General features: G+C 41.5%; 1 protein-coding gene across 5 annotated transcripts in view; it reads right to left on the bottom strand.

Annotated features, from left to right (window-relative positions):
* The window catches only part of ano3 (anoctamin 3), a 51,037-nt gene that overhangs the window by 3,473 nt on the left and 19,922 nt on the right, over positions 1–27,642 (bottom strand). For 2 of the 5 annotated variants that reach the window (XM_076885844.1, XM_004575115.3), the window contains exons 3-24: positions 19,971–20,101; positions 19,691–19,846; positions 19,499–19,599; positions 19,330–19,374; positions 15,188–15,322; positions 14,507–14,613; positions 13,839–13,894; positions 10,759–10,880; positions 9,820–9,954; positions 9,642–9,738; positions 9,066–9,126; positions 4,701–4,783; positions 4,450–4,590; positions 3,902–4,066; positions 3,688–3,724; positions 3,465–3,576; positions 3,070–3,127; positions 2,666–2,763; positions 2,248–2,402; positions 1,951–2,103; positions 700–850; positions 427–616 (exon numbers count right to left, since the gene is read on the bottom strand). In XM_076885844.1, the coding sequence (XP_076741959.1) occupies positions 427–616; positions 700–850; positions 1,951–2,103; positions 2,248–2,402; positions 2,666–2,763; positions 3,070–3,127; positions 3,465–3,576; positions 3,688–3,724; positions 3,902–4,066; positions 4,450–4,590; positions 4,701–4,783; positions 9,066–9,126; positions 9,642–9,738; positions 9,820–9,954; positions 10,759–10,880; positions 13,839–13,894; positions 14,507–14,613; positions 15,188–15,322; positions 19,330–19,374; positions 19,499–19,599; positions 19,691–19,846; positions 19,971–20,101 (2,489 nt within the window). Of the gene's footprint in view, positions 1–426; positions 617–699; positions 851–1,950; positions 2,104–2,247; positions 2,403–2,665; positions 2,764–3,069; positions 3,128–3,464; positions 3,577–3,687; positions 3,725–3,901; positions 4,067–4,449; positions 4,591–4,700; positions 4,784–9,065; positions 9,127–9,641; positions 9,739–9,819; positions 9,955–10,758; positions 10,881–13,838; positions 13,895–14,506; positions 14,614–15,187; positions 15,323–19,329; positions 19,375–19,498; positions 19,600–19,690; positions 19,847–19,970; positions 20,102–23,531; positions 23,595–27,642 lie in introns of those variants that run through there. The other 3 variants (XM_076885845.1, XM_004575117.3, XM_004575116.3) reach the window with 3 other exon arrangements.

Genomic DNA, 27,642 nt, shown 5'->3' with positions numbered 1-27,642 from the left:
TTTAGATGCCAATTTTGTTTTGGTATTAGTGGCGCATGCAAGAGTAAAAGTAAACCCAAGGAACTTCATATGCCCTTCTATCTTTTATATGTAGTGTAGTGTAGAATGTGCAAGGCAGTGTTGTCAAGGGAATATCTTGCATGGCAACCATGTAATTTGTGATGGTTTTTATTTTATTTTTTTCGAATGGTAGAATTTTCTCAGCCTTCTCCAGGACCTTGATTTAATTAACCCATGAAAATCACTTAAATTGCTGCTGTGAGGTTTCGGTTTCAGTCTCAGCACATAAAATAATTAAAATAAAACATTTGCAAAGCTACAAAAATATTGAGGCTGACTCAAAGTGGCACAGCGTAAGAGGATTTAGCTTCAGCTGCTTGTCCTGCTTGTAAACATACAGAAGAGAAATGGCCAATGGTTACAAACCTCAAAGACGATGATGAATGCCAGCCTGGCAGCCAAGACATGCCAGAACTGCAGAGTGAATTCGTATGGCACTGTGTTCCAGGGCGGCGCTCGGTAGTCTCTATACCTGCAGTATCCCGAGTGGTTTCTGTTATTCAGCTCACCCATGTCAAACACGGACAGGCTGCTGTTCACGTAGCCTTGCAAACACCTGCGAAAGCAGACGGCCATCACGTAAAACGCATAGGCTACATACAGGGCACTTAAAGGTTACACGCTGTTTTTAAGGCTTACTCATTGCCATGGTGGTGCCTCTTGTTCACACATGGGCCATATTTGAAGGCGTAAACAAAGCGGGGGATATAGTCTGAGGTTATGGCAATGACGAAGGCGTTAGTGATGACTGCCAGCACACCAATACCTTCGAGAATCCCGTGCCAGATCCCTGACAGACAAAACAAAGAAGAAAGAAAAACAGCTGGTATGTTGGTTTAAACCTGGGTGCCTTTATCTGCAATGGCTGACATGACCAGCATACCGTATTTTGCTTTATAAAACACAGACTACATCAAATACTGTAGGCACCGATAAATTGATATGCTGATTAAACATTCATGCAGTGAATATGAGAATGCAGCTGATAGATTTATAATAATAAGGACGAGGCCATCTTATTCAGTTGTTCTTGCTCCCTTTTTAACCAATAAACTAAAGTTTAAATTGCAGTAAATTTATAGGTTGCACAGGTTTTTGTTTAAAGCTTCTCCCGGGGTGAACAATCCTGCTCCTTCTCCACCTACCGATCGTGCGCATAGTAAGCGTCATCTAATTGGCTTGCTTCTGATCAGAGAAACTGAAGGTGTGACAAGACTCCATATTAGCGATAAGGTCACAAATAACAGAAATGAACCTTTTATGGTCACAGTTGTTAGCAGTTCCTGACATGTGTAGCTCAAGCTCTATAAGTAACAATTTTCAAGATGCCATTTTCACTTCACTGCACTCGATTTACTTCTGCCTTAGTTAATAATGTCCCCGAATGCGATTGAACAGCTTCCGGTAATGGAGCATATTGAATTACACAAAATGTTTTGTTTTGTGGCAGTTGAATGAAGACAGAGACAGTAGATAAAAAGGATCTCTCCTCCTTATCTGCCTTAGATCTGTGTGTGGATGATCAGGAAATGTCAGCCTAACTCTTCAAAGGAGCTTAGCTTGCTGTGTGACTGACACATAATGTGTTCATTACAGCGGAGGAATTTCTAAATGTTTCAGGGTGGATTCCTCCTTTACTTACAAGGAAACATGCCACATGAATCACTGGGTCATATGGCAGTTTAAGGATGCAGTTTGTAATCGTATGGGGAGATGGGCTGATGAGAGGGGAGGTGCAGCATATGGAGTTGCAGAAGGACAGGATATGGAAACATATCCATCACTGTAGGAGAGGTCATGTTAAACTAACACAACATTTTACTGCTGGAAGAAAAAACAATAATTAAAAGTGACTCTGATCCAAGAAGATGTCGTGTGAGCCGCACAGACCTATATCAGTGGCTCGAGCAGGCATGGGTCTCCTCCACTGAGTGACAAATTTGTAGGCGTCAAGACGAATCTCAATGATGTTGTTGAGCAGAGCGAGGAGAGGAGCCAGCGGGAAAGCTGCTACAAAGATGGTGGTGAAGCCAAACTGAAGAACTGCAGCGGAAAGAATCATTCGGATGTCAACACTGGCACGAAAAAAAAAAAATGCTGAGGTTTGAATAATAGCCTGCATTTGCATGGATTATTTCCTTCTCCAGAAAGTCAAAACACAATTCTTAGTAGGAGTGCATTTTTTACCCATTTCGAGATATTCATCCACAAGCCCATGGGCGTTCATCGGCTGCAGATTCCAGTCCTTGTCCCACTGAGGAAGCTGGGCCTTATTCTCTACATTCTGCCCTCCACCACCTCCTTTCTTCATCTTTCTACGAGACCACCAGTTCTGCAGCAGACTGAAAACATAGAGAGTAGCGATAAACCCTGGCAAAGCACTGTGCTCTGCAAGAACTGTTTTACTGAGCCACATGCGAGAGGATTTGATGTGCTTCTTCAGGAGAAAAATCTTTTCACATGCAAATGAGCTGAAAGAGGAAAAGCCATGCAGAAACTACATACGGCCTGTTAATTGCCATCACTTGAATTCACGTCATTAAGCTTCATGTCATTTCTAATAGTTCATAGACAAGAAGGCGTGCGATTATAATGAGGCACTTACGGATAACCGAGCTCCATGAAGTTGTTCCAGATTTGCTTGAAGAACATGATGACTCCCATTTGCAGACACAGATCAATCAAACACCCACTTGGGTGACACTGAGAAAAATAGATTTCAATGAAAAATAACAATAATACAAAAACCGTATCATTCATATTTCGTGCCTAATAATTCAGAGCTAGGAGCAAACTCTGGGACACACTTGATCCGATTCCATTTATTTAATCATTAAAATTGAAAATCACAGTAATTATGTGGTGAGATTAATGGTTCACATGCAGGCGGATCATTAGAAAGATGAATTACTCGAAATTTCTAAATATATCCCAAAACAGAAGGCACTAATCAGCCCAGTCACTGCTGACATAATCACCTACTTACGTTTGATGGCTAATTGCACTCACCTCCTCCAATCTCCATCGACTAAAGAGTTTATTGTATTTTCCAGGCCTGCCAGCAAACCTGATCAAATTAAGACGGCCAACATTAGCTGTTGATTCAATCAATGTAATAATAATAATAATAATAATAATAATAAACTTAGAGTAGAAAAAAAAGACACTTAGAGGTGCTAATTATGTGCAACAATCCGTGACCTAGTTACACTTGTAGGCAGGGCAGCATTTTGTAACTGCTGAAAGATGAAACACCCAAAAAACACGATTTCCCCGGCTGAGGAGGGGAAGGGAAGGAGTCTTGGCTTGGTCATGACTGGGAGTTTGAAAGGAAACATCTTTGCACAATCCCTCAATAAAGTCGGTGTAAACAGTCACTGTAAAGTTTATGGCAGTTTGCCTACCTTCCAAGGAAGAAGGCGATATAAAACGTGGAGCTGTTTAAATTCACAAACTGGAACAGAAACATCTTCAGAGCAAAGCTGTTCTCCCACTCAGACTCCGTCCGTGGGTGCTCTAAAAGGGGAGGGACAGGGGTTTGTTAGGCAGATGGGTGAAGAGAATAAATAATGTTCAACCAGCTGGGAAGCCAAAGATAATGAAGGCATAAATGCATGAAACACTCACCTAAATTAGTCAGCAGATAGGCCACCTTTTCATACACCTGACAAAATGATAGTACACATCAGTGTCAACAGGAAAAGGTTGAGGAGGGTAATGATTATGAGAAACAGAGGAAGGCTGGAATGAAAAAAAAGTCTTAAATAAGTGCTGAGTGAAGTATTTATGGGATAGAAAATGCGAACGTGGGATGTAGGATGATGCTCGTCCGGGCACCCACCACATTGAGAGACATGATGATCATAAAGTTGATGCAGACACCGGTGCCAGAGGTGGCGAACTGCCAGTTCTTCTTCACAAAATACCAGTTAAAGGAAGCAAACTTCTCCATCGCAATAAGGCGGAAAACCACTACAGCAAACACTGCTGTCAGAACAAGGGAAATCTAAGCAGAGGTGATGGAGAGAAGACAAGCACAGCAGAAAGGATGAAGAACCAGTACGATTAACAGGGTGAAAAAAAGTTTTGAATTTATCCTATAAGGAAGAAGTGTGCCATAAATATGAAAAAACTGTAAGTTTAGAAACATTGAACTATTTAGATGATAGATAATCAGAAGCAACTTATATGTAAACAGGAGAAATTAGGCCATGAGAAAGGGCTAATACACCATTTCCTTTGAGTATGGTCTTTGTCCAGCAGGGGGAGATGTTACACCACTGCAAACGCATCACACTGTTCTAATAAAGATGGCACACAAAATAACTGTGAGCTTACACCGAGCCCGATTCCCAAAAAGACAGATTATTCAAAGGTTAAAGGGTTTACCATGAAGAATATTCCGGACACAGACACCATGAGCCGACTAAGCTTGTCTGAGAAAGGCTGGAAAGGCTCGGGCTTGCCGGAGATGGGGTTAACTCTCTCCATCCTGGAGTACTTGGCTTCAAACTGTGGCCTCAGCTCCTCCTGATTAACAACACATATTCCAGCATTGTCTACTGAACTGTAGCTCTCTTACAGCATGAACACCTTAAAACTGTGAGGTAATCATATATTTGAGCATATGTCTAACATACCTCTTCCTCCTCCCAATCAATAAGATCCCAGTCATAAGTCAGTTCTGCCCTTCTTCTTTTCCAGAACTCAAGGAATACAGTGGCTGCAGAAGGGATCATGAATCAATCACGTTATTGATCATTTTTGATGTATACACTATAGCACAGCTAACTGCAAAGAGGAAGAGGCCATGCAGAAGCAAACAGCACATCATAGTCAGATATCCTGGGTGAAACAGGCTGCAGTGATGTGCACGGCCCAAGAATGGAGACTGATTACAGTCATCAGTTCACACTCACACTGTGGATGTCAAGTTAAAGGAGACTGGCAACAGCAAATAGACTTTTTCTTGTTCAGTGCACATCCTCAAACTGTGTCTTTGTCGAGCAAGATCCATTTTGGGTTGAGAGACTTCTAAAGTAAAGCTTTTTGTGGGATGACTTCAGACTGGAGGCATTGTTTCCTTTGTGTCAGGCTCTGTTGTGACTTGAGGTAAAAAACAACGTCGGAAATGATGTTCTTTTTCTGTCAAGGCTTTTTATGTTTTCCGCCTTGAAAATGTGATAAATGTGTAACAGAGAAACGGGGGCTTTTATAAACGTGCACACAAAGGAATCATTTACATAAATCCACATGTTGGAAGAATTTGGCTTCAAAGTCAGTAAAAAACTGAAACTTTATCATGTATGATGGAAAACACAATGTAATTCTATACATTAAGATGCACAATTTGCTGGATTAAGACGCAATTGTTGCAGTTTTACCTCTGTTAACATCACAGTGGATTTTAAATAAAATAACTAAGACTGAACTGCAGACTTTCAGTTTTAATTCAAGTAGTTTAACAAAAGTGTTGCACTAACTGTTTAGGAAATTTAAAATATTTTAGACAGATGTCTCCATTTTCAGAGGCTCAAAATTAATTCTACAAACTAATGTAATTTGAAATATAAGGACTGTTTTTATTATTTTGGTGAAAATCCTGTACACTCAACGACTGCATGAAGTCTAGAACCCATGGACATCACGCTGGGTTGAGATGGGTCTCTCTGTCGTCAGTTTTGCATTCAGCAACTGAAAAGCGCCTCGGCTGGGTTGAGATCATGTCACCTATTTCGCCATTGAAGAATATCCTATTTTTATAAGTATTTGGCTGACTCTAGGCAGAGAGTACAGCCCTGCACACTTCACAGTTCATCCTGCTACTTCTACCTGCAGTCAGATCATCATGAAACACCAGTGTCCCAGTTCCAATTGCAGCCATACATGCACATGCCATAGCACTGCCTCTAACATGTTTGACAGATGTGGTATGCTTCAGATCATGAATTGTTTCTCTCCAGCTGTATAATTTTCTGTTCCCATCATTCTGGTACAAATTCATCTTTCAGGTTTCACCTGTCCAAATATTATTTCCAAACTGTGAAGGCTCTTTTTTAGATGTTTCCAAGTCTTTCGAGTCTAATCTGGCCTTCCTGATCTTGAGTGTAACTAGTGGTTTGCACTTGTTGTGGTTTGCACCTGTTGTAAACCCTTTTATTTCCTTTTATGAAGGCATCTCTTGAGTGCAGATCTTGACAGTGATAGTCTTGCCTCGTTGACAGTATTCTTGGTTGGATGTTGAGAAGTTGTTTTTCTTAACTAAGGACAAAAAAAAGTCTGTCATCACTAGGAATGGGTACCGGTATCGGTTCTGACATAAACGGTAGTAAACAGACCGAAAAGCAGCGCACATTTCGGTGCTTTATTTCGGTGCTTTATTTCGGTGCTTTATTTCGGTGCTTTATTTCGGTGCTTTTCTTTCCTGAGCTGTGATACATTTTGGATTCTAGCCAATCATTTTACGTTTCCAATGATAGTAGGCGGGCCCAGGTACGTACGTTCTTTTAGAGCAGAGCTACAGAGTAAAAATGCCCAAGGCGAAGCGGTCAAAAGTCTGGCTGTACTTCACAGCAAAAGATGCAAACTCAGCAGCCTGCAACAAGTGCTTTAAGGTGATACTGTGATACTGTGCAAAGGAGGTAACTCCTCGAATCTGACGACGAACCTGGCGACCTATAGCCTTTTGTTAAAAGCCGAGAAATGCGCCGTATTTGATAGCTTGCTGCGAGACCTCACACCGTGCACATCTACTGCGGGTGTGGTGCCTGTTATCGGACCCGGAGTTAGCAACATCCCCCAAAAACCCGAAAAGGAGAGTCCTGGCCCCTAGCCCTGCCAGTGTAGCAGAAATGATGACGGATGATGATGGCAGCAGCAGCCGTTCTTCTCTGCGTGAGTAGCTTAATGTTGTTCGTGTGTAATTTACGTTGAGTACGCTAACCGCGTGATTACATTAATGCACGTAAGGTGAACTAGCAAACACCGTCGTAGTTACACGAGGCTGTCTTCTTGTTTGATGGCAGATACTCCCTTCACCCTGGCCAAAAAGGCTAAAATGACCAAAGGAAAAGTGAAAAACAGCTAAAAATGAGAGGTTTTTGGACAAAGTTTGTGTTTTTTCCATTGATTAAGCACTGCTTCCAGCCAAGAGTGATACCATAAATCCCCTATAGCTGCAGAAAAGGCTAACATTGTTATCTTTTTACAAAAAAAACAGCTGCACATGAGAGGTTTTTGGACCAATTTTGTGTTCTCCATTCTTTAAGCACCGGTTCGAGCACCGTTTAAGCACCGGCACCGTTTCAGAAGTACCGGTTTGGTACTGGTATCGGATAAAACCTAAATGATACCCATCCCTAGTCATCACAGCCTTTAGTAGTCTTCTGGGGTCTTTCTTGTTATTTTGGTGTTGCTGAGCTGACAACACCATCTGTTCAAGTATGTAAGATTGTTGATTTGGCTGCTCCTGAAGTTTTTATGTCTTTTCAGTCCTCCCTCACTTGCCCTGAAATCTCATCTCATATTTAAGAAAGACAAAATACAATATTTTCGAATGAATTTTGAAAATTATTTGTCATGAAAGAACAAGAAAACCGATCTTGTCCAGTTTATATTGTAAAAATGAGCGATGCTTAATTCAGTGCTTTTGTTAAACCCCTTGAATTGAAGCTGAACGTTGGCTCTTCAATCACATCTCGATTGTTTGATTTAGAAGCCACTGTGCTGTAGTGCAGAGGCAAAACTACACAAATTGTGTCTTTGTCCAAAATATTATTGACCTCACTGTAGCAGTGATACAGTTTGTGTATTAGTTTGCATTAGATATGCACACAATGTGGTTTTTATAACAGATTTCCAATAAAATATATAAATATGTGGTTGGTTCTTTGTAGCCTCACAATGGCTCTCATTTATCTATTAAAATGTTTTATCCTTGGGGATTTTTTTTAAACCTCATGTGGTTTGTTTTGCTTTTTTTCCCGGCACTGTTTTAACTCAAATTATTAAAAGCCTGCAGATTAATAAGTGATAAATCAAGCAAACAAAGCAACCAAACAAGTGATATATTTTCTGTGAACTTATTTAATGTAGAGTAAAATGAGAAAGACCAGAGGCAAAAAATGCACCAGAGTTTGAATCCTCAGTCAGAACAACTTTAGCCGCTCGTAAAGATGTTGAAGTTTAATATAGCTTGACCCACTTTTGTTTAAAGAGAGAGAAAAGCGGCCTTCTCTGATGCCTACATTCAATCCCTTGGGCTAACCAATTTTTCATGTCTATCTCACACACACTCACTAACACTAACTCCAGACTTTGAGTGCACTCACTCAGTGGTGCAGTGCTGCTAACTTTGGTCCAGATAGCCAAAAGCTTTTATGCAGGATTTGGAGCTACAGACCTCAGTTAGTGCAACTGTGTGGACATTCTTTGGCTTTTGAGCTCTCATTATCCTTCACTTAGTCCAAATAAAGAACAAATTGTGTCAATTGCTCCCTCTGGCACAAGTGATTATTTACCTCCTTGACAGATAGATGGATCTGGGCCAGCCGATGCACTCTAATGCTCACACTTCACGTTACAAAGTTATTATAGCTGTGGGAAACGTAGCTGCAATATATGAATATCACGGTGCAATTCTACAACCTTGACAGCCGAGTGATATTCTGCCCCTGGAGAAATCTTTAATTATCAAACTAATTACATCAGAACTGCACTGGAAGTACAAGTGTGGAGTCAGAGAAGGCGGACTGAGATTTACTTACTGAAAAACACATTACAGACTGACGATCTCTTGTTTGTCTTGTTTGTGTACTGCAGAGTGTCTTGTGGACTAAATTCTCAGTTGAAAAACTTAATACGTTTGGGAGAGATGAGTGGTGAGTGGAAACACAAGCACTCGAGTATAAATAGAATCAAATTCCAGTAGGGTTGGTATCAGGCAGAGAACAAAGCTTATGTGGAACAACAAAAAAAAGCCACCAACACAAACTGCTTCTACGCACCCCAAATAGCCATGAAGATAGCGAAGAATACAGTGCCACCGTTGTCAAACAGATAGGTCACCTAGAAGCACAAGCACACGGAGCGCTGCTCTTAAAAACACAAAAGTGAAACAGAATACATTATCAATATCCACAGCCCCAATTTTACCCAAAAAGATCTCCAGGCTCTCTGACAATCAACATTTTTGAGTTCAGGTCCCAACGCAGGAGATTTGTTAAAGAAATCATGGTTTTAAAATAGCATCAACTGCCTATAATAATGATCGTACAGCTACAGCTACCAACTGATTAGCTTAGCTTGGCATGCAGACTGGAAGCAGGTGGAAACAGCTCACTGGTTATTGTCAAGTGGGAATAAATCCACCTAATACTTACTAAAAAAAGACCTAATTTATTTAATCAACATTAAAAAAGTCAAATAAAATAATAAACCTAAGGTTTCACCTGAAGAACCAGGTTCACTGTGCCCCCGTTTCTAGTCTAGATACATGTCTGCTGGCATCTTTGTAACAGTTTTGAGAAACTCTAAGATCATGTAATGTTGTGCATATGGAGAAATACCAAAGCTGCACTGACCTTTGCATATACACAACTGTCACTCAGCGTCCAAGGCTCACAGTTTTCCTCACACATGGGACACATGATGGTAGTGTTGGCCTCGCAAATCTCTTTACTGGGGAGAGAGTAAACCAATAAATGCCATCATCAACCGACACGATGTTCGGACTTACATGGCATAGTTGTGTGAACTGACCTGATTTGGCTCGCGTCCATGGTTAAAAGACCATAGAGGAAGACAAAAACCCCAACCAGGGCAGCGGGGATTAACATGCCCGTGTACCAGCCCAACCACGCAAAGTACAGACCGATTTTCTCACCAAAGTATCGCCTGGGAGAGACACAAAAAAATAGAGTGGAGAAAATTCACCAATTAACTGTGACGACTTAATTAGACTTGACCGTGCCCGTTCAGCGTGGAGTTGTGGGCGTCAGTGGTGCACTGTGAGATGATCACAGCGGCTTAATGGATAGAAGGTTGAACGCTAAGGCTGGAAAATAATCGATGATCCCAGCAAGCTTAAGCAAGACATTTATTTCAAAACTGCTCTCGTAAAGATCCAATACAGTGTAAAACCAAAAAACCTCTCCAAAGTACTTACTAGAACCTCGAAAACCTAATGACTTTCACGCTGTCTGTCACCTGTTTAATGCATACAAAGCTGTGAATGTGAAAATGACAAGGTGTGCTTCAGAGACAGTCATCATTTCAACTCCCTCTTGACAAGAAAGTGAAAATAATATTTCCCTAAATATGAAACCATTCCTTGACACTCTCATGTTCCTCGTAATAAGATGGATATGACAGACTTGACAGATGGTGATGAAATGCAGAGCTACCAAGGAAGCCGGAAACTAAAGCGAGTTCATCATCAGCTGTTAAAATAGCTCCATCACTTCAGAAATAACAGACGTGCTGCGATGTCAAGGAGTTGTAGATGAGACTGCTCCTCGTGAGAAATCTGTGATCGTGCAGACTTCAAACTCCATTTAAACAACATATCTTGACTGTGATCAAAGAAAGGATCGGCAACATAATCAGGACGCGGTATCTCGCGTACGACGCACACACGTACACAATGTATGTGTACGAAAACAGCTCGTGATTTGTGTCACCTGCTTCAAAGCTGATTACCTGATGAGATCCAGAGGCTGGTATTTGTACCACATCCCCCAGCGGGCCCAGCGCTCATACAGAAGATGCCTGTGGTTCTGGGCACCGTGCGTCTTGATTGAATGTCTGCTCTTGTAACCGCCCTGATGAGACAAGAGAAGAAGAGTCTAGACTAAAAAATTTTTTTATATCCTTCAGATATAATCAGCCGATAAGAAACACAAAACATACCAGATTTGAATTTTCACACTATCCCCTGCATTGTTGTTTTTTGTGATGTAGTGAAGTACTACCAAAGCTACTCCTATATTTGCTGCCTTTCATGGAAAGTCAGGTTCTCTCCACCTGCACCTCTGTGAAGGGCACCGGAAGTCTTTCACAGTGTAAAAATGATGTACAGTACTGTGTAATAATCTTGAGCCGCACCTCATTTCTTTACATTTCGATTCAGAGGTGCCAGACTTGCTCGTAATTTTGAAAGTGGTCTTGAGCAATTGTTTTCCAGGCTTTCTGAAGGTCGAAGGTTTTCTTTGTACATTATCTGCTTTTTCAAATATCTTCAGTCCAGTTCTCGTACCTGACTATTTTCAGAGGAATGTTTTGTTTGTTTTGTGTCTACATACAACAGCCAGTTAGCAAAGAACCAATTTCTTTAGGTCTCTTTGGTGAGCCACGTACTGTCCACAAAGGCCTCATCAAAATCAGTGTCAGTGTACAACACTTAGTGTCTACAGCTAATTGTAAACTGTGGCGGAGGCTCTGTCTTGGTTTGGGGCTGCATTTCAAAATTGATGGATTTATGAACTCAAAAAGTATCATCAGATTTGATCCACCATGCAATACCATACGGAAAGCATCTTATTGGCAGCAGCTTCATTTTTCAGCATGACAATAGTTTACATGACAACTGTGTAGGATCACCTTTACTGAAAACAAAACAAAAGGCAGACAACATTCAAAGAAGAGATTTGAATGTGATCTGAAAAAAAAATCTGTAGCAATATTCCTGAAGATGGGACAGCACGGTGGCAAGGTGCTGCCTCACAGTGGGTAGGTGCTGAGTTTAATTCCACCATCAGGCCAACGTCTCTCTGTGTGGAGTTTGCATGTTCTCCCCGTGTTTGCGTGGGCTCTCTCTGGGTACTCCACCTTCCTCCCACATTCTCTTGTCCAAAGTCAAGACATGCAGTTAGTGGGGTTAGGTTGACTGGTAACTCTAAATTGCCCATAGCTGTGAGTGTGAATGGTTGTTTGTCTCTATTTGTTGACCCTGTGACAGATGGGTGACCTGTCCAGTGTGTACCCTGCCTCTTGCCCTAAGACAGCTTAAGGCAAGAGGCCCTTTTCAGCCCCCCCTGTGACCCTGAAAAGGATAAGCAGAAGAGAATGGATATTCCTAAAGATGACTTTATGGAAAAGTCATCTTCAGATAGAAATTCTAAGAAAGTTTGACTAAGAGAGTTCAAACTTTGAAGTAAAGGTGGTTATGCCAAATACATATATATATGTATTTCTATGTATTATTGTGAGTACAAGAAAATAATTATTATAATATGATGTGTTAAATTTGTTTAGATCAGAGGAATAGGGAAGGATTTGTCTGCGTTTTAGTTTGGCTTAGCTGTAGGCCTGAGAGTGTGTATTTGTTTAGAGAAAAAGGAATTTATGGACACTGGGGGTCTGCCTGCCATAAAAGGAGACAGGAAGCTACAGTTGGGGATTGCTGATGCTGATGCTTGTACCTTTAATAAAACTCATAATTGTTATAAACTTAGAAGTAGGTTTGTAGGAGACTCTCCACCTTATCTGTAAATGTAAGACAACAAGAGGCCAATGGCCCATCTGACCCATGCAGAGTGGGGGTCTCAGTGTTTGTAATATGTTAACTCTGTTTTCTATGTTGTGTAGAGGAATTTGGTGTAGCTTGGGTGAGATTACTTTTATGACCCCCAGGAAGTCACGTACGCAGAGACACACACACACACACACAGTGCTTAAACTGTTACACTCACACATCCACACGCACATTCACTCACGTGCACTCACATAGACATACAGGGTACACGCACACACAGGCACTCACGTGCTCGTGCATACACACAGACACAGAGTTTGCAGCACACCATGGGGGTTTTATGATGGGGTCACTTCTACAAAATTGTGTTTCACAGACAAAGGAGTGGAAGATCTGCAGAGGGACACCGGCCTTGCACGTCTTCCCTTCTAGAAGATGCATGCGTAAATGAAGATGAATAAAGATGAATAAAGGTTTTTGTGAAAATGACTACTGAGTCCGGTGCCGTCTCTGGATGCTTCGAGGAATAAAAAAGAACCGGGGTGAAACTGATTTTGTAACAATGTTTAAATAAAAATTAACTGCTTTTCACTTTCTTAGCAAAATTTAAAGAAGTGAGGGACTGAGCTCAAGATGTTTGCACAGCCTGTGCAAGCAATCTGAATTTAATTTTAGCCAAATCTGGGACTCGCGTCAGGGTTTGAATCCACCAGCCAGCCAGTCAGACAGCCAGGACATTTCTGTGTGTGTTTGCGTGTTCTACCTGGGCACACATTGGTTCTTTTCGGGTACTCCAGCTTCTTCCCAGAGTCCAAAGGATAAGTTAATTTCTGAATTAGCTTTTAGGTACAACCCTGAATTGGAACTGAACTGGAACTGAATTGGAGCCACAAGTTTAGGTTGTTTGCATTGATCATTCTCTCAGACACCTCAGTTGTAGAGCTCTGCATCGATAGTCTGACATCAAATGGTAAAATTGCAATTGTGAATATTCATGTAGTAAGTACAAGACCTGGCATGAGTATGCACAGTCTTATAGCAAGACTTCTGGATGAGGTGCATTACCTTGTGAGGAGCGAACTTGGACGAGAATAGCAGCCAAATTTATATCAGGTATCTCATTTGCTCTTTATGGATTTGTAATCAAACCACGTAGTTTAAAGACTTTCTCTCTCTTTGAATGAATGAATCAATGCAAAAGGTCTCTGAATGCCTTTAAAAACTCTGCATGAATAAAAATGTGATTACTCATATTAGTAATTTGTGAGTCTCAACATCTTTTCAGTAGGAATTAAAATCATCTCACCTCATGTGGAGGAAATGCAGCCTCATACGTATTGTTGCCCAATAGCCGGTTGATTCCTACAGTGGAATAAAGAACAAGGATGCCACATTAAAAATTTAAACCCACTTGTAATTGAGAGACAAATCCACAGAGTGGCTCATTAAAACCGTTATTTCTGCAGGACAAAAGCGCAATTATTGTCATCCATTTACTGAAACACCAGACAGTGCGATAAGGTGGAGTATGGATTTGAAAAGGGTTGCTCCATCTTGTGACTGAGCTGATCTGATTTCTTGGAAAGTAAAGTGGTCAAAGCTATTAAAATATTAACGTGAAACCCATTCCAAGATGCTGAGGCCAAACTTTAATCAGCAAATAATGTTGGCAGTAGACAGAGAAGATGCTGAGATAAAAAGAAAAAAAGAAAACCAATTGCCCAGAAGGAGAAGAGAGGAGAGATCAGACACAAATTAGACTGTACCACTTTTGCATCGGCAGCTCCCCCTATCACTCTGAAATCAAATTAACAGAAACTGACGTTTTCCCTTTTAAAATAAATGTAGGCTCCGTTCCTTTCTCAGTGGATAAATTGTCCTAAATGGATCATTAAGATGGTTATACGGAATGGCATTTGTGCGATGCTGCGGGAAACATTGTTCTGAACGTGAGGAGAAAGCACGGTGATTTACCCATCTTTGATTTTCCGTCCTCATACTTGGTGCGCTGCAGGACATGATGGACTATTCTACTTCTGGTAGAATTGGAGAAGAAGGTCTCTCTGTTGTTGATCGTGAAGCTGGGAGGAAATAACGGCACACTCCTTCAGTTATTCATAAAGCAACAGTGTATCAATATCACTCAGCAGAGGCCTTTAATGAGAGCTGAGTCGATAACGATGGGAGGTTATTAAAACACAATTTATGGTGCAAAGCTTGTATTCATCCCAACATTATTATCCCCTTTCCCCTTAAAAAAACGGCCCAGGCTGACAAGCTAAGGGAAAGTGGAAATGATTCACTGATAGACGAGATTAGATGATGCCTTTCATCACAGGGAAGTGTTGAAAATATGGAACAGCAAGCAAGTTATTTCACGCACATCTGCTGCTGTATTTCAATTTCTTATTTATGATCAACTTGTCTTTATCATCATGGCTCCCAAGTTCAAATGCAAAACTATAAAATATACAAGACTTTAAAGTGCAAATTTCATCGCGTGGTTTCTAAATTCCACATTAAGACTTCAGGACGTGAGTGGAAGTGATGGTTAAAAAGAGGGGTGGGGGGGCTAGGAATGCTGTTGCCCGGTAAAAACACTGTGATCCTGTTTGTGAGTCCTGGCATGCACGAGTGTGTATACATCCTCCTTACTGATGCATGCGTGCTCTGCTGAAGGGAGCTGTGTAGCAGTCGGTTTCCTCCAGGTCAGGCAAGGCCTCTTTGTCCAGCTTCATGGGATTTCTGGGAAGCCAGCTTTTGATTTGGCGACATCTCAGATGAAACCTGCTGCACAGGCGCACGCAGAGAAACGAGATTAACAGCACAGATTAAATGAAGATTGTTTACTTTGGTATGAGACGGAGTTCCCTGACCCTTTTCTCCGGACCTACCATGACGACTTCGCGCTAGCACAAAAAAAGCATGTTTGCACACACATGTACATGCATTGCTGGACAGCACGTCTGATTATCTTTTTTCATTCTCATTTCCGTGAGCCCGAGAGAGACTGATCCAGGATAACAGCTAGCTTAATCCAAATCATAGCATCACTATATTTTTGCTTATGCTAACAAACACCTACCCAAGTCAATTGAAAAAGGAAAGTTTTTGTTGAACTCCATGCGGTCTCTATACACACAAACTTTTTTTTTTATTGTTTATTTCATGCCAAATGTTTTCATTTGGTGAAAGGTGTAGGCCATTACATTTTACAGCGTCCACAACCCCCTTTAGCAGCAATAACGTAAAGCAATCATTTTCTATATGACTTTATAAGTGTCTCACTTATAAAGAATTTTAACCTACTCTTCTTTAAAACGTTACTTTACTTCATTGAGGTTTGCATGCAGCTAAAGCATTTCAGTTTGGTTGAGCTCTGAACTTTGGGTCATTGCAGCTCCTTGATTGTTTTCTTTTTCAGCAATTCTGTTGTAGCTTTGCTGCTGTGCTTGGCATCATTGTCTTGGTGTATGACCCAGTTTCAGGCCAAGCTTTAGCTGTTGGGCAGATGGCCTAACATTTGACTCTATAATACACTGATATACAGCGGAGTTCATACTCGACTAAATGACTAAGCTGCCCAGGTCCTGTGGCTGCAAAACAAGCCCAAATCAACTGTTCCACTGTGTATTATGCCAAACATCTCCAATGTGGTCCAAAGGACACTGCAAATCTAAGCTGGGCTGTCAGAGAGATGAGGTTTTCCTGGGTATCTAATTGCAGACATCTGGCACCAACTTAGCCTCTGAATTCCTATAGAAGTAGTAAGTAGTAGGGCGATCGTGGCTCAAGAGTTGGGAGTTTGCCTTGTAATCGGAAGGTTGCCGGTTCGAGCCCCGGCTCGGACAGTCTCGGTCGTTGTGTCCTTGGGCAAGACACTTCACCTACCGCCTACTGGTGTTGGCCAGAAGGGCCGATGGCGCGATATGGCAGCCTGACTTCTGTCAGTCTGCCCCAGGGCAACTGTAGCTTGCCTCCACCAGTGTGTGAATGTGTGTGTGAATGGGTGAATGACTGGGTGTGTAAAGTGCTTTGGGGTCCCTAGGGGGGGGACTAGTAAAAGCGCTATACAAATACAGGCCATTTAAATGTGCACTAGTGTCTATCTGTATGACTGTGCCATATATACATATATTCACCATTCAGGAATAACCAAATGTATAGTATTACGTTAGCACTGAACCCAGTTCCAAGTATGGTCATTTGTGGCGCCCAAAAAAAGAGAGTTTAAAACAGAATTTAACAAACTGGGTGATACTGTTGGACATCTTTTATATCCTGTCTGAGTTTTACATTGCACACTATCTAATTTTAGGACATTAACTTGTCATAAAAAAAATACAGTGAAGCATTAATTTTCAGATATTTAGTCAATAACAAGTTAACTGAATTATCATTTTCATCAATGCAAAGAGTACATTTGAAGATATTTCAAAGTATAAAAAGGTGAAAATCTCAGAGCTGCTGCCGATGCCTTGGTCTGTATAAATGTAAAAATTTGCATATAAAATTTAACTGTAGTCGACTCACAATTATAAAGAAATTTAAGTTAAAATCTAATAAATTGAAACCTAATGGTGATGACATAAGTAGTAAGAAGCTGCAAAAAGAAACAGATGTAAGGATCTAAGGGTAGAGAGGACATCACAGTTTTTGATACCGGGCTTTATTAATAAAATGTATCTGACTTTAATATCAGTCCCAGCAGGAATTATCCTCAGGCAGCCATCAGTTTCTGTACAAAATGTCCTGACAATCCTTCAGTCTGGACAAGTGTTTGATCAGCCTTCAGACAGACACTCTTTCAGTGACTCTGCTATGCAGCTAAAAATCTGCTCGCTTGGCAATGCATCCTTCTCCAGATTTGTTGGAGAGGCCTCCAGTAATTTGTGAGGCTGCTGTTCTTGTATGCATTAAATAAATACAAATAGCAATTCTGCTGCAAAACGTACTTGCTGACAGATAGTGTTTAATGTGTTGTTATGAAGGCTCCAGGTACTGTATGTAAAGATACTGATATCAAACCAACAAGCAGTCGCCACAGCCCATTTGTTCGGCATTACAGAAATGTGAGTTAGAGACAAACCATTAGTTAACACATAAAGCTCATTTACTGCTTGGGTAGATTTTTCTTTTAAGAACAACAGCTTAGCGAAAGCCTGCAGGAGCGCTGAGGAAAACATAATGATCCTCATTCTTCACAATGACTAAGATCGCTCTCACACAAGATTTAATTTAGTTCCCTGAAGTGCTTTGTTCTCAGTTGGACAGGTGGGCGAGTGATTTTTGTCTGTCCGTGTGATATTGTCTGATTTTTGTGCGTGCGGTTAGTGTGTATACACGGTATGTGAAAGCGTAACAAAACAAGCCTGCAGTTATCAGAGTACGGTCAACCTCTTTAATTTTCTACTGACTACAGTCTGTCCATCATGTGTCATTGTGTTAGTTTATGGCTACAACGCAGTCGGCATTTAAGTAGAATAAAACACTAAAGTGGGCACTTATACTGCAGTTAGTGTGTCAGGTCCACTTAGCCTTGTTCAGCTATGCTAATAAGCTGTGTTCAAAACAGCAAAACAACAGCAACGACAACACTCCCAGCATGTTCATAGTTTAATGGATTGAAGCGAACAGTCCTCCACCACCAGCAGTATCACACTTCACTAAATGTTACCTTTACAGAGCTTAACAAAGGCCCTTTCATAGCTCAGACATTAAGTGTCCACTTTGCTGTTGCTCAAGTATCATTTTAGTTCTTTCTCATCAAGTGAGTAAAGCCATTGAAAAAATAGCTTTCAAATTTTATGCATTTCTCCATAATGTTAAATAATTATAACAAATAAGCCATGACTAAAGTTATCAAACATTTTGCTGCATGAGTGAGTATATATTTTAAAGGAAATATTGTAAATCAATATATTTGACCATCAGTTGAGAATCATTTGCATTTAATGAAAACTATGGCTGTGCACGACTCATTCACGAGTGATTAACCACATACTGATGATCTATCCAGCAATTTGATGCGACCTTTACATGACTGGGAAAATAAGTTTGGTGTACAAAAATCTAAGAACCAGGTGTTTTGATTTTTAGTATGGTGGTTTTTAAAACAGTGTTCTACCACATTTTCTTTCAGTTTCTGGTTATTTCTGTCTGCTTTCCAGTGAGAAGAGGAAATGGAAATTTGGAGTTCTTCACAGAACTTGGACAACACTTGAACACCACATCAAAGCGCAAATGCGGCTCTCTAAAAATAGCATGCAAATAAGTCTGTGGGGCTCCATTTGATCTTTTATGAAGAGTATTTTATAGAAAAGCAGTCAGAACTGGGTGAGCTGCTTTACTGGACCTTTAAAAACGTGCTGTATCGTAAACTCATTATTTTTTAAATAAATAAAAAAGGCCATGTATTTGGAAAACCCTGAAAAATTAAGTACCGCACTTAATCAGTTAAGAATAGTAGTTGATATTGTTAATTATTGTTAAAAGCTTTCCTTTTCAATTATTTATTGCAACTCATCTTTACTGCATACCTGCCAACTTTAAAATTCCAATGTTTATAAATACTCTATATGTACAGTACACTCAACTTTCACATACTTTATCACTATGAGGGCTGCAAAAGGACAAAAACAGGCTTACTCAATCTTCCACCGTCTCTGTTCCTCACAGACTCATAAATTCAGTCCATCATCCAACTTACTACTGAATCCCCCAGACACACCTATGCCTATGGATTTGATTAGAGACACAGATGTATTCAGAGTAAATTATTCCTTAAATCGACTTACCTGCCCAAGGTTTTGCTCTTCCAGTCTGTAAAGTAGCATTTTTTTCTTTAATAACAGACAAGAATATAGGTTAGAAAGACTGTGTAAAGTTGCTTGTGGCTTAAAAAACAACAACAAAAAGATCTACTTTTATGTTTTTTCAGAGTTAAAAGGTTCATTCTTTATTTACCTGAAAGGCATTCGGATATTCATCTGCTCAGCGTACTTGCAAAGCGTGTCCCAGGTAGCATGGATCTTCACAAACATGATGTCGTTGTTCGTCAAGGAAGGCTTTCGAAACAAAAAAGGAGTGCAGGGAACTGAGAACAAGGGAGATTTAAGTAAATAATAAAGCAACTAAAAGTCTCCCAGGTATATTTACCTCTTTCTCCAGCATCAAACCTTCAGCTCGTAAATTCTTTTCAAACGTGCACCGCTTCTCCACCTGTGGACTCGACTTCTTATAAACCAGGATGTAGTCGATGCGCTTTTTACCATCTCGGAAAAAGAGCCCGGATGAATCCGTTGGTTTCTTTCTCTGGAACAACAAAGTTTTATCCAACACAAAGGACTGCTTCTCAGTGTGCTAATGCCAAAATAACTTGGAACATCATCAGTTTACATTTTGTGATGATTCAGGTGGATCAGTGAAAGTGTGTTACCTGAACTGAATCTGTGCGGGCCTCTAATTTAGCACGGGTGACAGGCTTTTGCAGCAGAAATGACTCGTCTGCCCTCGTTTCACACGTACTCACTTCAGACTCCTCCACAAAGTGATCCTTGCCATCCTCTGCTGCACACAAGTCACAGCAGGACCAATAAAAACACTACTGAACTGGTAAGAAACAACTAAGAGTACCTGAAGTGCAATAGGTCTTTGTTCTTGCTAAAGTCAATATTCTCCCTAATCTGGCTGCCAACGCTGACATTAGATTTTTATTTCGCTAAGAGCTAACTTACGTATTTAAACGTGGGTGTCAGGTTGAAAACAGGTTGATGCAATTTAACAGATCCGAGCACCGACGTTTAAAAAGCCCCAATCTTATTTCCTGCCTTGATATGTGCAAACCAAATAACATTTTGTCCAGCCCACACAATATAAACAGTAAATATTGTGCCATAAATTCATTTTCTAAATGTCCCAGCATTGCTTTTTTTTTTTGCCTTGCTGATTATTCCTCTGCAGCAAAATGTGTGTTAGCTTTTCAGCTCACCATTTTATGAGGGCAAATGTGTTTGCTGTGCAAAACAAAATGATTTATTAGTCTCAAGAAATACTTGGTGTGTGGGTTGTTATGACACAATCTAAACTTCATAATACAAGCTCTGTAATTGCGTGGCATGGGAGATGAGGCATTTCACAGCACAGCAAAGCACAAGTTATACTTTCTCAGGTACATGTGACAGCTCATTAGCTAATTTCTTCAGGCAGCTGTATCCTTACCTCCTTATCAGTGTAGTGTATTGTTTGATACTGATGTGCAGAAACCAAGTATAAGAAATCCATATTAACCCTTGTATGGTGTTCGGGTCTGTGAGACCCGTGTTCAGTTTTTTTTCAAAAGAAAAATTAAACAATTAATTATTTTTTTCACGTGTAAATGTGTTGTGTCTTTCCACTCACTCCACTTGATTATAACTGATTTATTTATAACATTTTATATAAAAGAAAAACGAGAAGCACATTAATTCATAAATGTGATCTAACAAAGGTAAAGGGAAAAAATTAACCATGTTTGCTGTTCATATGTCTTGTAATTGGGATGAAGTAAACATCTGTTGAGTAATTTAACATAAAATTGTTTGATAGTGTTAATTTGGAAAGCCAAAACTCTAGCGGGTCCACCAGACCCATGAACACTGGCTGAGTAACAAAAATACGAACACCACACAAGGGTTAAGAGAAGCAATGCTGCTGTATGGGTTCTACTTCTTTTTCTGTAGCTAACCTTGCTCCTGTGACCTGGAGTTTTCGTCTGGATTTCTAGAGCGATCAGAATGAGCCAAAATTTCAGTGTTTGGGAAAAAAAAGCAGCATAGGGTTCATTTATACGTGCTGTGGCTAACAACCTCCACATGTTTTCAGCTCGCCTTCACATGTGTCAGATGTCGAATGCAGGGAGGTTATGGAAGGAAATATCTGTTCCCCAGCACAAACAGGATGAAACTATAATAGTATTAAAGCATTTCTTCCCAAGTCTACAAATCTAGTCCAGAAAGAGGAGCTAAATTGACAACCTTCTTTACACCTACTGGTGTACACAGTTTGTATACAGTTTGTTTTAATTCTCTATTTATACTCACTTTATTAGGTACACCCGCTCAACTGCTTGTTAATGAAGTGGGGCAGGTGTAGAGTGTGCCTTCTGCTGAAGTTCAAACCAAATAACAGAGGGAGGAAAGGTGATTTGAATGTGGCATGGTTGTTGGTGCCAGACAAGGTGGGTTGAGTATTTCACAAAAAGCTGATCTAATGGGATTTTCACATACAGTTGTCTCCAGGGTTTACAGAAAATGGACCGAAAGAGAGAAAATATTCAGTGAGCAGCAGTTCTCTGGGTGGTGATGACAGAAGAGAATAGCCAGACTGTTTTGAGCTAACAGGAAGGCAACAATACCTGACATAGCCACTCGTTACAATCAATGTATGCAGAACATCTCTGAACACAGAGAAGCAGATGGACAACACAGAAAGTCACTGTTGTCAGCTAACAACAGGGAACCAAGGATATAGCTTGCACAGCCTCACCAAACGTGCACAAGAGAAGACTCGAACAACATTGCTTGATTTGATGAGTTTCAATTTCTGCAGGAGTGTTGGGAAGGTAGGCTCTGAATTTATCATAAACAACATGAAAGCATGGATCCATTCTGCCTTAAATCAGTAGTTCACGCTCATGGTGGCATAATTTTGTGGCACACTTTAGGCTCCCTTAGTACCGACTGAGCATTGTTTAACCACCACAGCCTGCCCTTTATGACCACTGTGGATAAATCTTCTGATAGATGCTTCCACCAGGACAACACATCATGTCACAAAACTCAAATAACCTCAAATTGGTACAACGAGTTCACTGTGCTCAAAACGCCCCCACAATCACCAAATCTCAATCTAATAGATCACCTTGGGGATGTGTTGGATGTTTCCAGCACCTTTACGAATATACGCAATAATGAATTAAGGAAGCTCTGAAGGAAAAAGGGGGTCCACACTCAGTACTTTGTAAGATGTACCTAACAAAGCAGCTAGTTTAAAGTTTCCCCACAATTAAAGTTAATATTTGTAGTTTTTTTATCATTTAGAAATAAAAGTATTGTGTTGAAAAATGACTGGCGTCTGGCTAATATTTGGTAGTAAAACAAATCCGAAAGGAGACGAGATGTCCAATTACACTGTGAAACTAATATGAATATTTGAAGCTGATCAGTTGCGATGATTCATGAAGAGGCTCAGAAGTAAAAAGCGAGCGGATTTATCTATTTTATTTCACATCTGGAAAAAATATCATTATAATACAGATGAGCAGAAATACTTGCTACTTAATGTGATGTTAACTGTCAAAACCTTTTTATCTTTAAGGGGGACCGGTTATGTTTCTCCCTGTTTTCTGTCAGGTGTACTGTTACGGGGGAAGAGAGGTAAAATAGCTTCTTTCTGTGAGTGTATTAACTGAGGTGTTGCACCAAGAACCAGTCTGAGATAAGTAAGGATTACTTTGGACTGTTAATAATGCGGAGTAGAGTCAAACAATAGACTTAATGTAGAAAAGCCAGTGTGTTAGTGTGAACTACATTACCCAGTGGCCTCTGGGCAGTGATGGGATTCATGGGATTTCTGAGCTAGATGGTCTTCGTTCGTTCCTGGGCTAACGATTGAGGAGAGAGCTGCTGGGAAGGAAAGCAAATAGCCCATCCTGTATTTGTTGGGGATGGTGTGCGTCACATAAACAAACCACACCATATTACCCCCCCACATCCTCCTACTGTATGCCATACCTCCCTGTACCATCCATCTGACCGCCAATAAACTCCACCTGCGGTAATCTAATCCCTGGATGTCAGCCTCTCCTTCTGACCGAGGATAGTTACTATTGCAGCACCACCCAGCATTAAACTGACGTACACCATTCTGTACAAAGTGGATAGCCCGCCTTCTCCAGTTTTCATAGCCGACGCTCATTGGCCCTCAGAAGAGCCATGACAGCTTCTTAAGGTGCCTTCACCTGAGTAAACTCCGTGCGGCGAAGCAAGGGAGTAGCATATCGGTGGACTCCCTCTACCTGTATGCGGACTGTCCTTGATTCAAGAATGTCGATTGCCTGCTGGTCTTCCTTTGACCTGGTGACCTCCTTTTCATTCCTAAACAGGAGGACATCAAGCTGCCATAGCCTCTCAACATCTTTGGAGAGCTCTGAAGTCTGTGGGATGAATGATGAGTGCAAGCATGCCTGTCCAGCGGCTGGATGAGGAAGACTCTTGGCAGGTCCCTGCAGCATCAACCCCAGCTCTGTGCAGACTGCTACTGGCCCTCCAGGTGGTCCACGAAGCACCGGGTATACTGGAGTGATAAGGTGCGGGTGATCTGATCCAATCAGGATCATAGGTTTCACCTTGCTGAAACCTGTGAAGGGAAGTCTTTGTAGGTGACTGTACTTCCTTTTGAGTGTTTCCACTGGGCTAGATTGCTCCGCCTGAACCAGTTGTTCTGTTGTGAATGCATTTAGTATTTGATGCCTCACCTTCGGCTTAGCTTTAGTGGACACCTCCAATGATATGCTTCCCCCATGCAGCTGCAGGACATCCTGTCTGATGGTTCGGAGGGCCAGAGCCTCGTCTGTTGGGGCTAGGCCGAGGAACTTCACAGCAGCAGGCAATATTATGGTTCTCTCTGAACCGTCATCCAGCACAGCATAGGTGTCCATGGTTTTCTTCCCATTGCGGACCTGAACTCTTACCACCTTCAACATCACTCTCCCAGAGTGACTGGGATGGTCAACATAGATGACACTGGATGCTGTGCACATGGTCAGGATACTGAGGTTCTGCTCTTTAGCCTTGGCGAGGCTATGTAATACAAGGAGGTGTTGCTCACCACAGGTGCTGCAGGGTTTCTTGAGCGTGCAGTTGTCAGCAGAATGGTTCCGGCCACACCTCCAACATTTATTCTTATCTCTGATCCAGTCCAAACCGCAGCCACATCCAGCCGGGAGAACTCATTACATCCACTCCAGTAATGCTCTGTCCCTTCACAGAAAGGGTAGTAAGGCTTGAAACGTTCTCTTTTCTTCTGCATCGCAACAGCCTTTGGACCTGGATGGGCCACAGCAGGTGGTTTGGTGGCTGTGGTTTCAGGTCCATAATAAACAGAGGCCAACTTGGGTTTGCACAGGATATCGCTGAGTTCACTCTGTACCAGTTGTCTTGGTTGACCATACTTCTGCTCAAGAGCCCTCATTGCACTAGTATATGGAGTTGGGTCATGGATGTAGCATTTAGTCACTTGGAATGCACTTGGGAACTTCAAGTGATCTAGCAAGATCTGATACTTATAATCCTCGGACAAGTGCTTGTGAGGCCCAAGAACACTATCCAGTCCTTTCTTCAGTAAGGCAAAGTCACTCTCCTTCCCAGAACTGAAAACAGTGAGCTTGGGCTTAGGGAGGCCATAGAATAATGCAATCAACATTTCCAACATACTGGGTTCTGAACTCACGTGGTTTGCTGCTGGGGGCATACCTGGATGAGGTCTAAGCTCCTGTGCAGATAGCACAGGCTGGAATGAAGCATATCGAGGCTGTTGAGGAAGAGGGCAAAGTGGGGGGATCCATGGCTCAAAACCCCGAGTGAAATCCTCCTTTGCAGTAGAAGGTTGCATAGTGGCTGGCTCAGCCACTAAGGGAGGGTCTGGTTGAGGTGTCTGCGATGGCACAGGAGGCCCAGACATCTGTATTGCCGGTGGAGCTACAGTGCTGGCTACAGCAGGTGGAGCAGGAGTTGCTGGATGCACTGGTGTGAGAAGATAGTAAGGACATGGCGAAGTGAATCTCGGGGCAGACGTTGATCTATCCATAGAGAGCACTGTGGGTGGCCCAACGTGTGCAGTGGAAGTGCCAGGGACTGGGGCTAAAGGAGCTGACATCACACGGATGGGCTCTGTAATTCTCTCCCCCTCCTGAATTGATTCGGGCTCCCTGGCTGTAGGATTTGGTGTAGAGACAGCTGAAGCCATTGGTTCCACCTCCATTAATATCCCCTTTGGCACTGGAGAGGTGAGCTGCTCAAGTCGCTGCACACGTTTGTTAAGGTCGCGGGACTCTGCTACAGTCACTTGCAGAGATCGCATCTGATGCTGGATATTAATCAGACAATCCTCCATTCTTCGCCATCTTATCTCCTCCACATCCGGCCTCCTTGTGTAGTGGGAGTCTGACGGTGCCATCATAACCTCCTCTGTTAGATTGGGTGACAGCCTTGGCCCACGGATATGGTAGGACAACTCATAGTCCACCAGATGTCCAGGGATTCGATGGATCCTGCTAGGACTGGGACTTCGTGCATCATCCTGCTCTCTGGAGGCAGCCATGTCATGCAGGTGCGGCATATCCGGCTCGAAGGACCAAAGTGGCTCACCACAGGTGCTGCAGGGTTTCTTGAGCGTGCAGTTGTCACCATTCTGTACACGTAAGGAGGTGGAATAATGAGCAGAATGTGTCCCTTTAAGGTGAAGTGTGATCTAATTGTCTTTATATAATGTGGGCACTGTTCAAGTTCTCATTCAAATAAAAATTGTGTGGATTTTTATGCCTGTAGTTCCTGTTTCAAGGTGCGATAAAATGATAACAATAGCAGTAAAATATAACCCGCTGTACATTTTCAGTTCTCTAGCAGTTTGTCTTCCAGCTTGAGAACCACTGAAAAACATCTGTCACTTTCCACAGGTGGGAAACTGTTGATGGATGATCTTCCTTGTTTACCAGCTCCTGCTTTTTGCTCTGTCTACACTCTCTCCTTCTGTCTGCACTCTGAGCCAAAAAGGAAAAAAAAAAATTCAGACCTGCTCCTCACACGAAGAGACTGTTTACACCAGAATAGAAACACCTCGTGCAGACAGTGTGTAATTCTTATATCAAGTCCCACTTTTGCACACTGCACTCCGCACCAAAATAACAAGTATGCAGACAAAGGGCATTTCAAGGTCAGGAAAATACCAATATGCTGAAGTGCTGCATGCACTAGTTTTCATGCTGTGAAAAAAATAGCACTCTCACCGTCTGTGGCCTCTAAATATTCTTGAAGCTGTTAATGAGACCGAGTAATTTTCGTCTCCAGCAGGCACATCCGTGGTACTGGCCCATAACAATAATATACTGTATTTATATTACCAGCGTTTTCCCATGCTATCGCATTCCCTCGGAACGTGCTCCCAGCAGCTGCGACTTTGCGCAGTGTTTTCTAAATCCCCTGCAGCATTAACACAATCTGTTCCATCAATATTACACACAAACCTTAAGTACCACCATCAATATAAAAATCCGTGTAGTGACCAGCTCAATTCCTGTTGAACCTAAAGTTCAATACAATCAGTCCACAGTACGGAGAAAATAATTAAACATGCCATTCAGACAATGAAAGGCGATAATGGTGAAAACATTTCAGAGGCTTTTGTTTTTTTGGAAATATTATACAACCTGTGATGTATACAACACAATTACTTCACAGAAAACACTTACACTGGGGGAAATAATTCTTTAGGAAGAGCAATGCTGAGTATAAACCCAAAGAACACTATCCCCATCAAGCATGGAGATGTAAACGTTATGTTTTTGGGCCGTTCTTGTGCTAGAGTACGTGATAACTGTACGTCACTGTGGGGCCATTAGATGGGGCCATGTACCATAAAATCCTGGAAGAGAACCTCCTTCCCTCAGCCAGAACTCTTGGTCTTCTAGCACGACAGTGATCCAAAACATGCAATCATACCACCAAAAAACAAACGAGTGACTAAAGAAGAAGCACATTAACCGGATCAAGAAATTATTTCCTCCACTGTATATTTATTAGGAGGCCCTGCAGACCATGATTGCTGTGGATCTTTAAAAAAAATTAAAATAAAAAATAAAGCTTCGTCAACAAAAACAAGAATTTCTTATTTCAAGTTATTTTTTTTTATTTATTTCTTTTTGGCCAGCAAAGAACAGCAGAAGTCACAAATTAAAAGCAAACAAGACACAGTGATTAAACCTACAGTTGTATGATATTGTAATGCTAAAGTGTGCACATACTTTCATGGTGAGCTTCAATATCTCGCAAGATCAATTTAAATTGATGTAGGCG

The sequence above is a fragment of the Maylandia zebra genome, linkage group LG7 (genome assembly GCF_041146795.1).
Source record: "Maylandia zebra isolate NMK-2024a linkage group LG7, Mzebra_GT3a, whole genome shotgun sequence".
In the NCBI taxonomy this organism is placed as follows: Eukaryota; Metazoa; Chordata; class Actinopteri; order Cichliformes; family Cichlidae; genus Maylandia; species Maylandia zebra.
The sequence above is the reverse complement of the archived record's forward strand: the minus strand, read 5'-3'. Positions and strand labels throughout refer to the sequence as shown.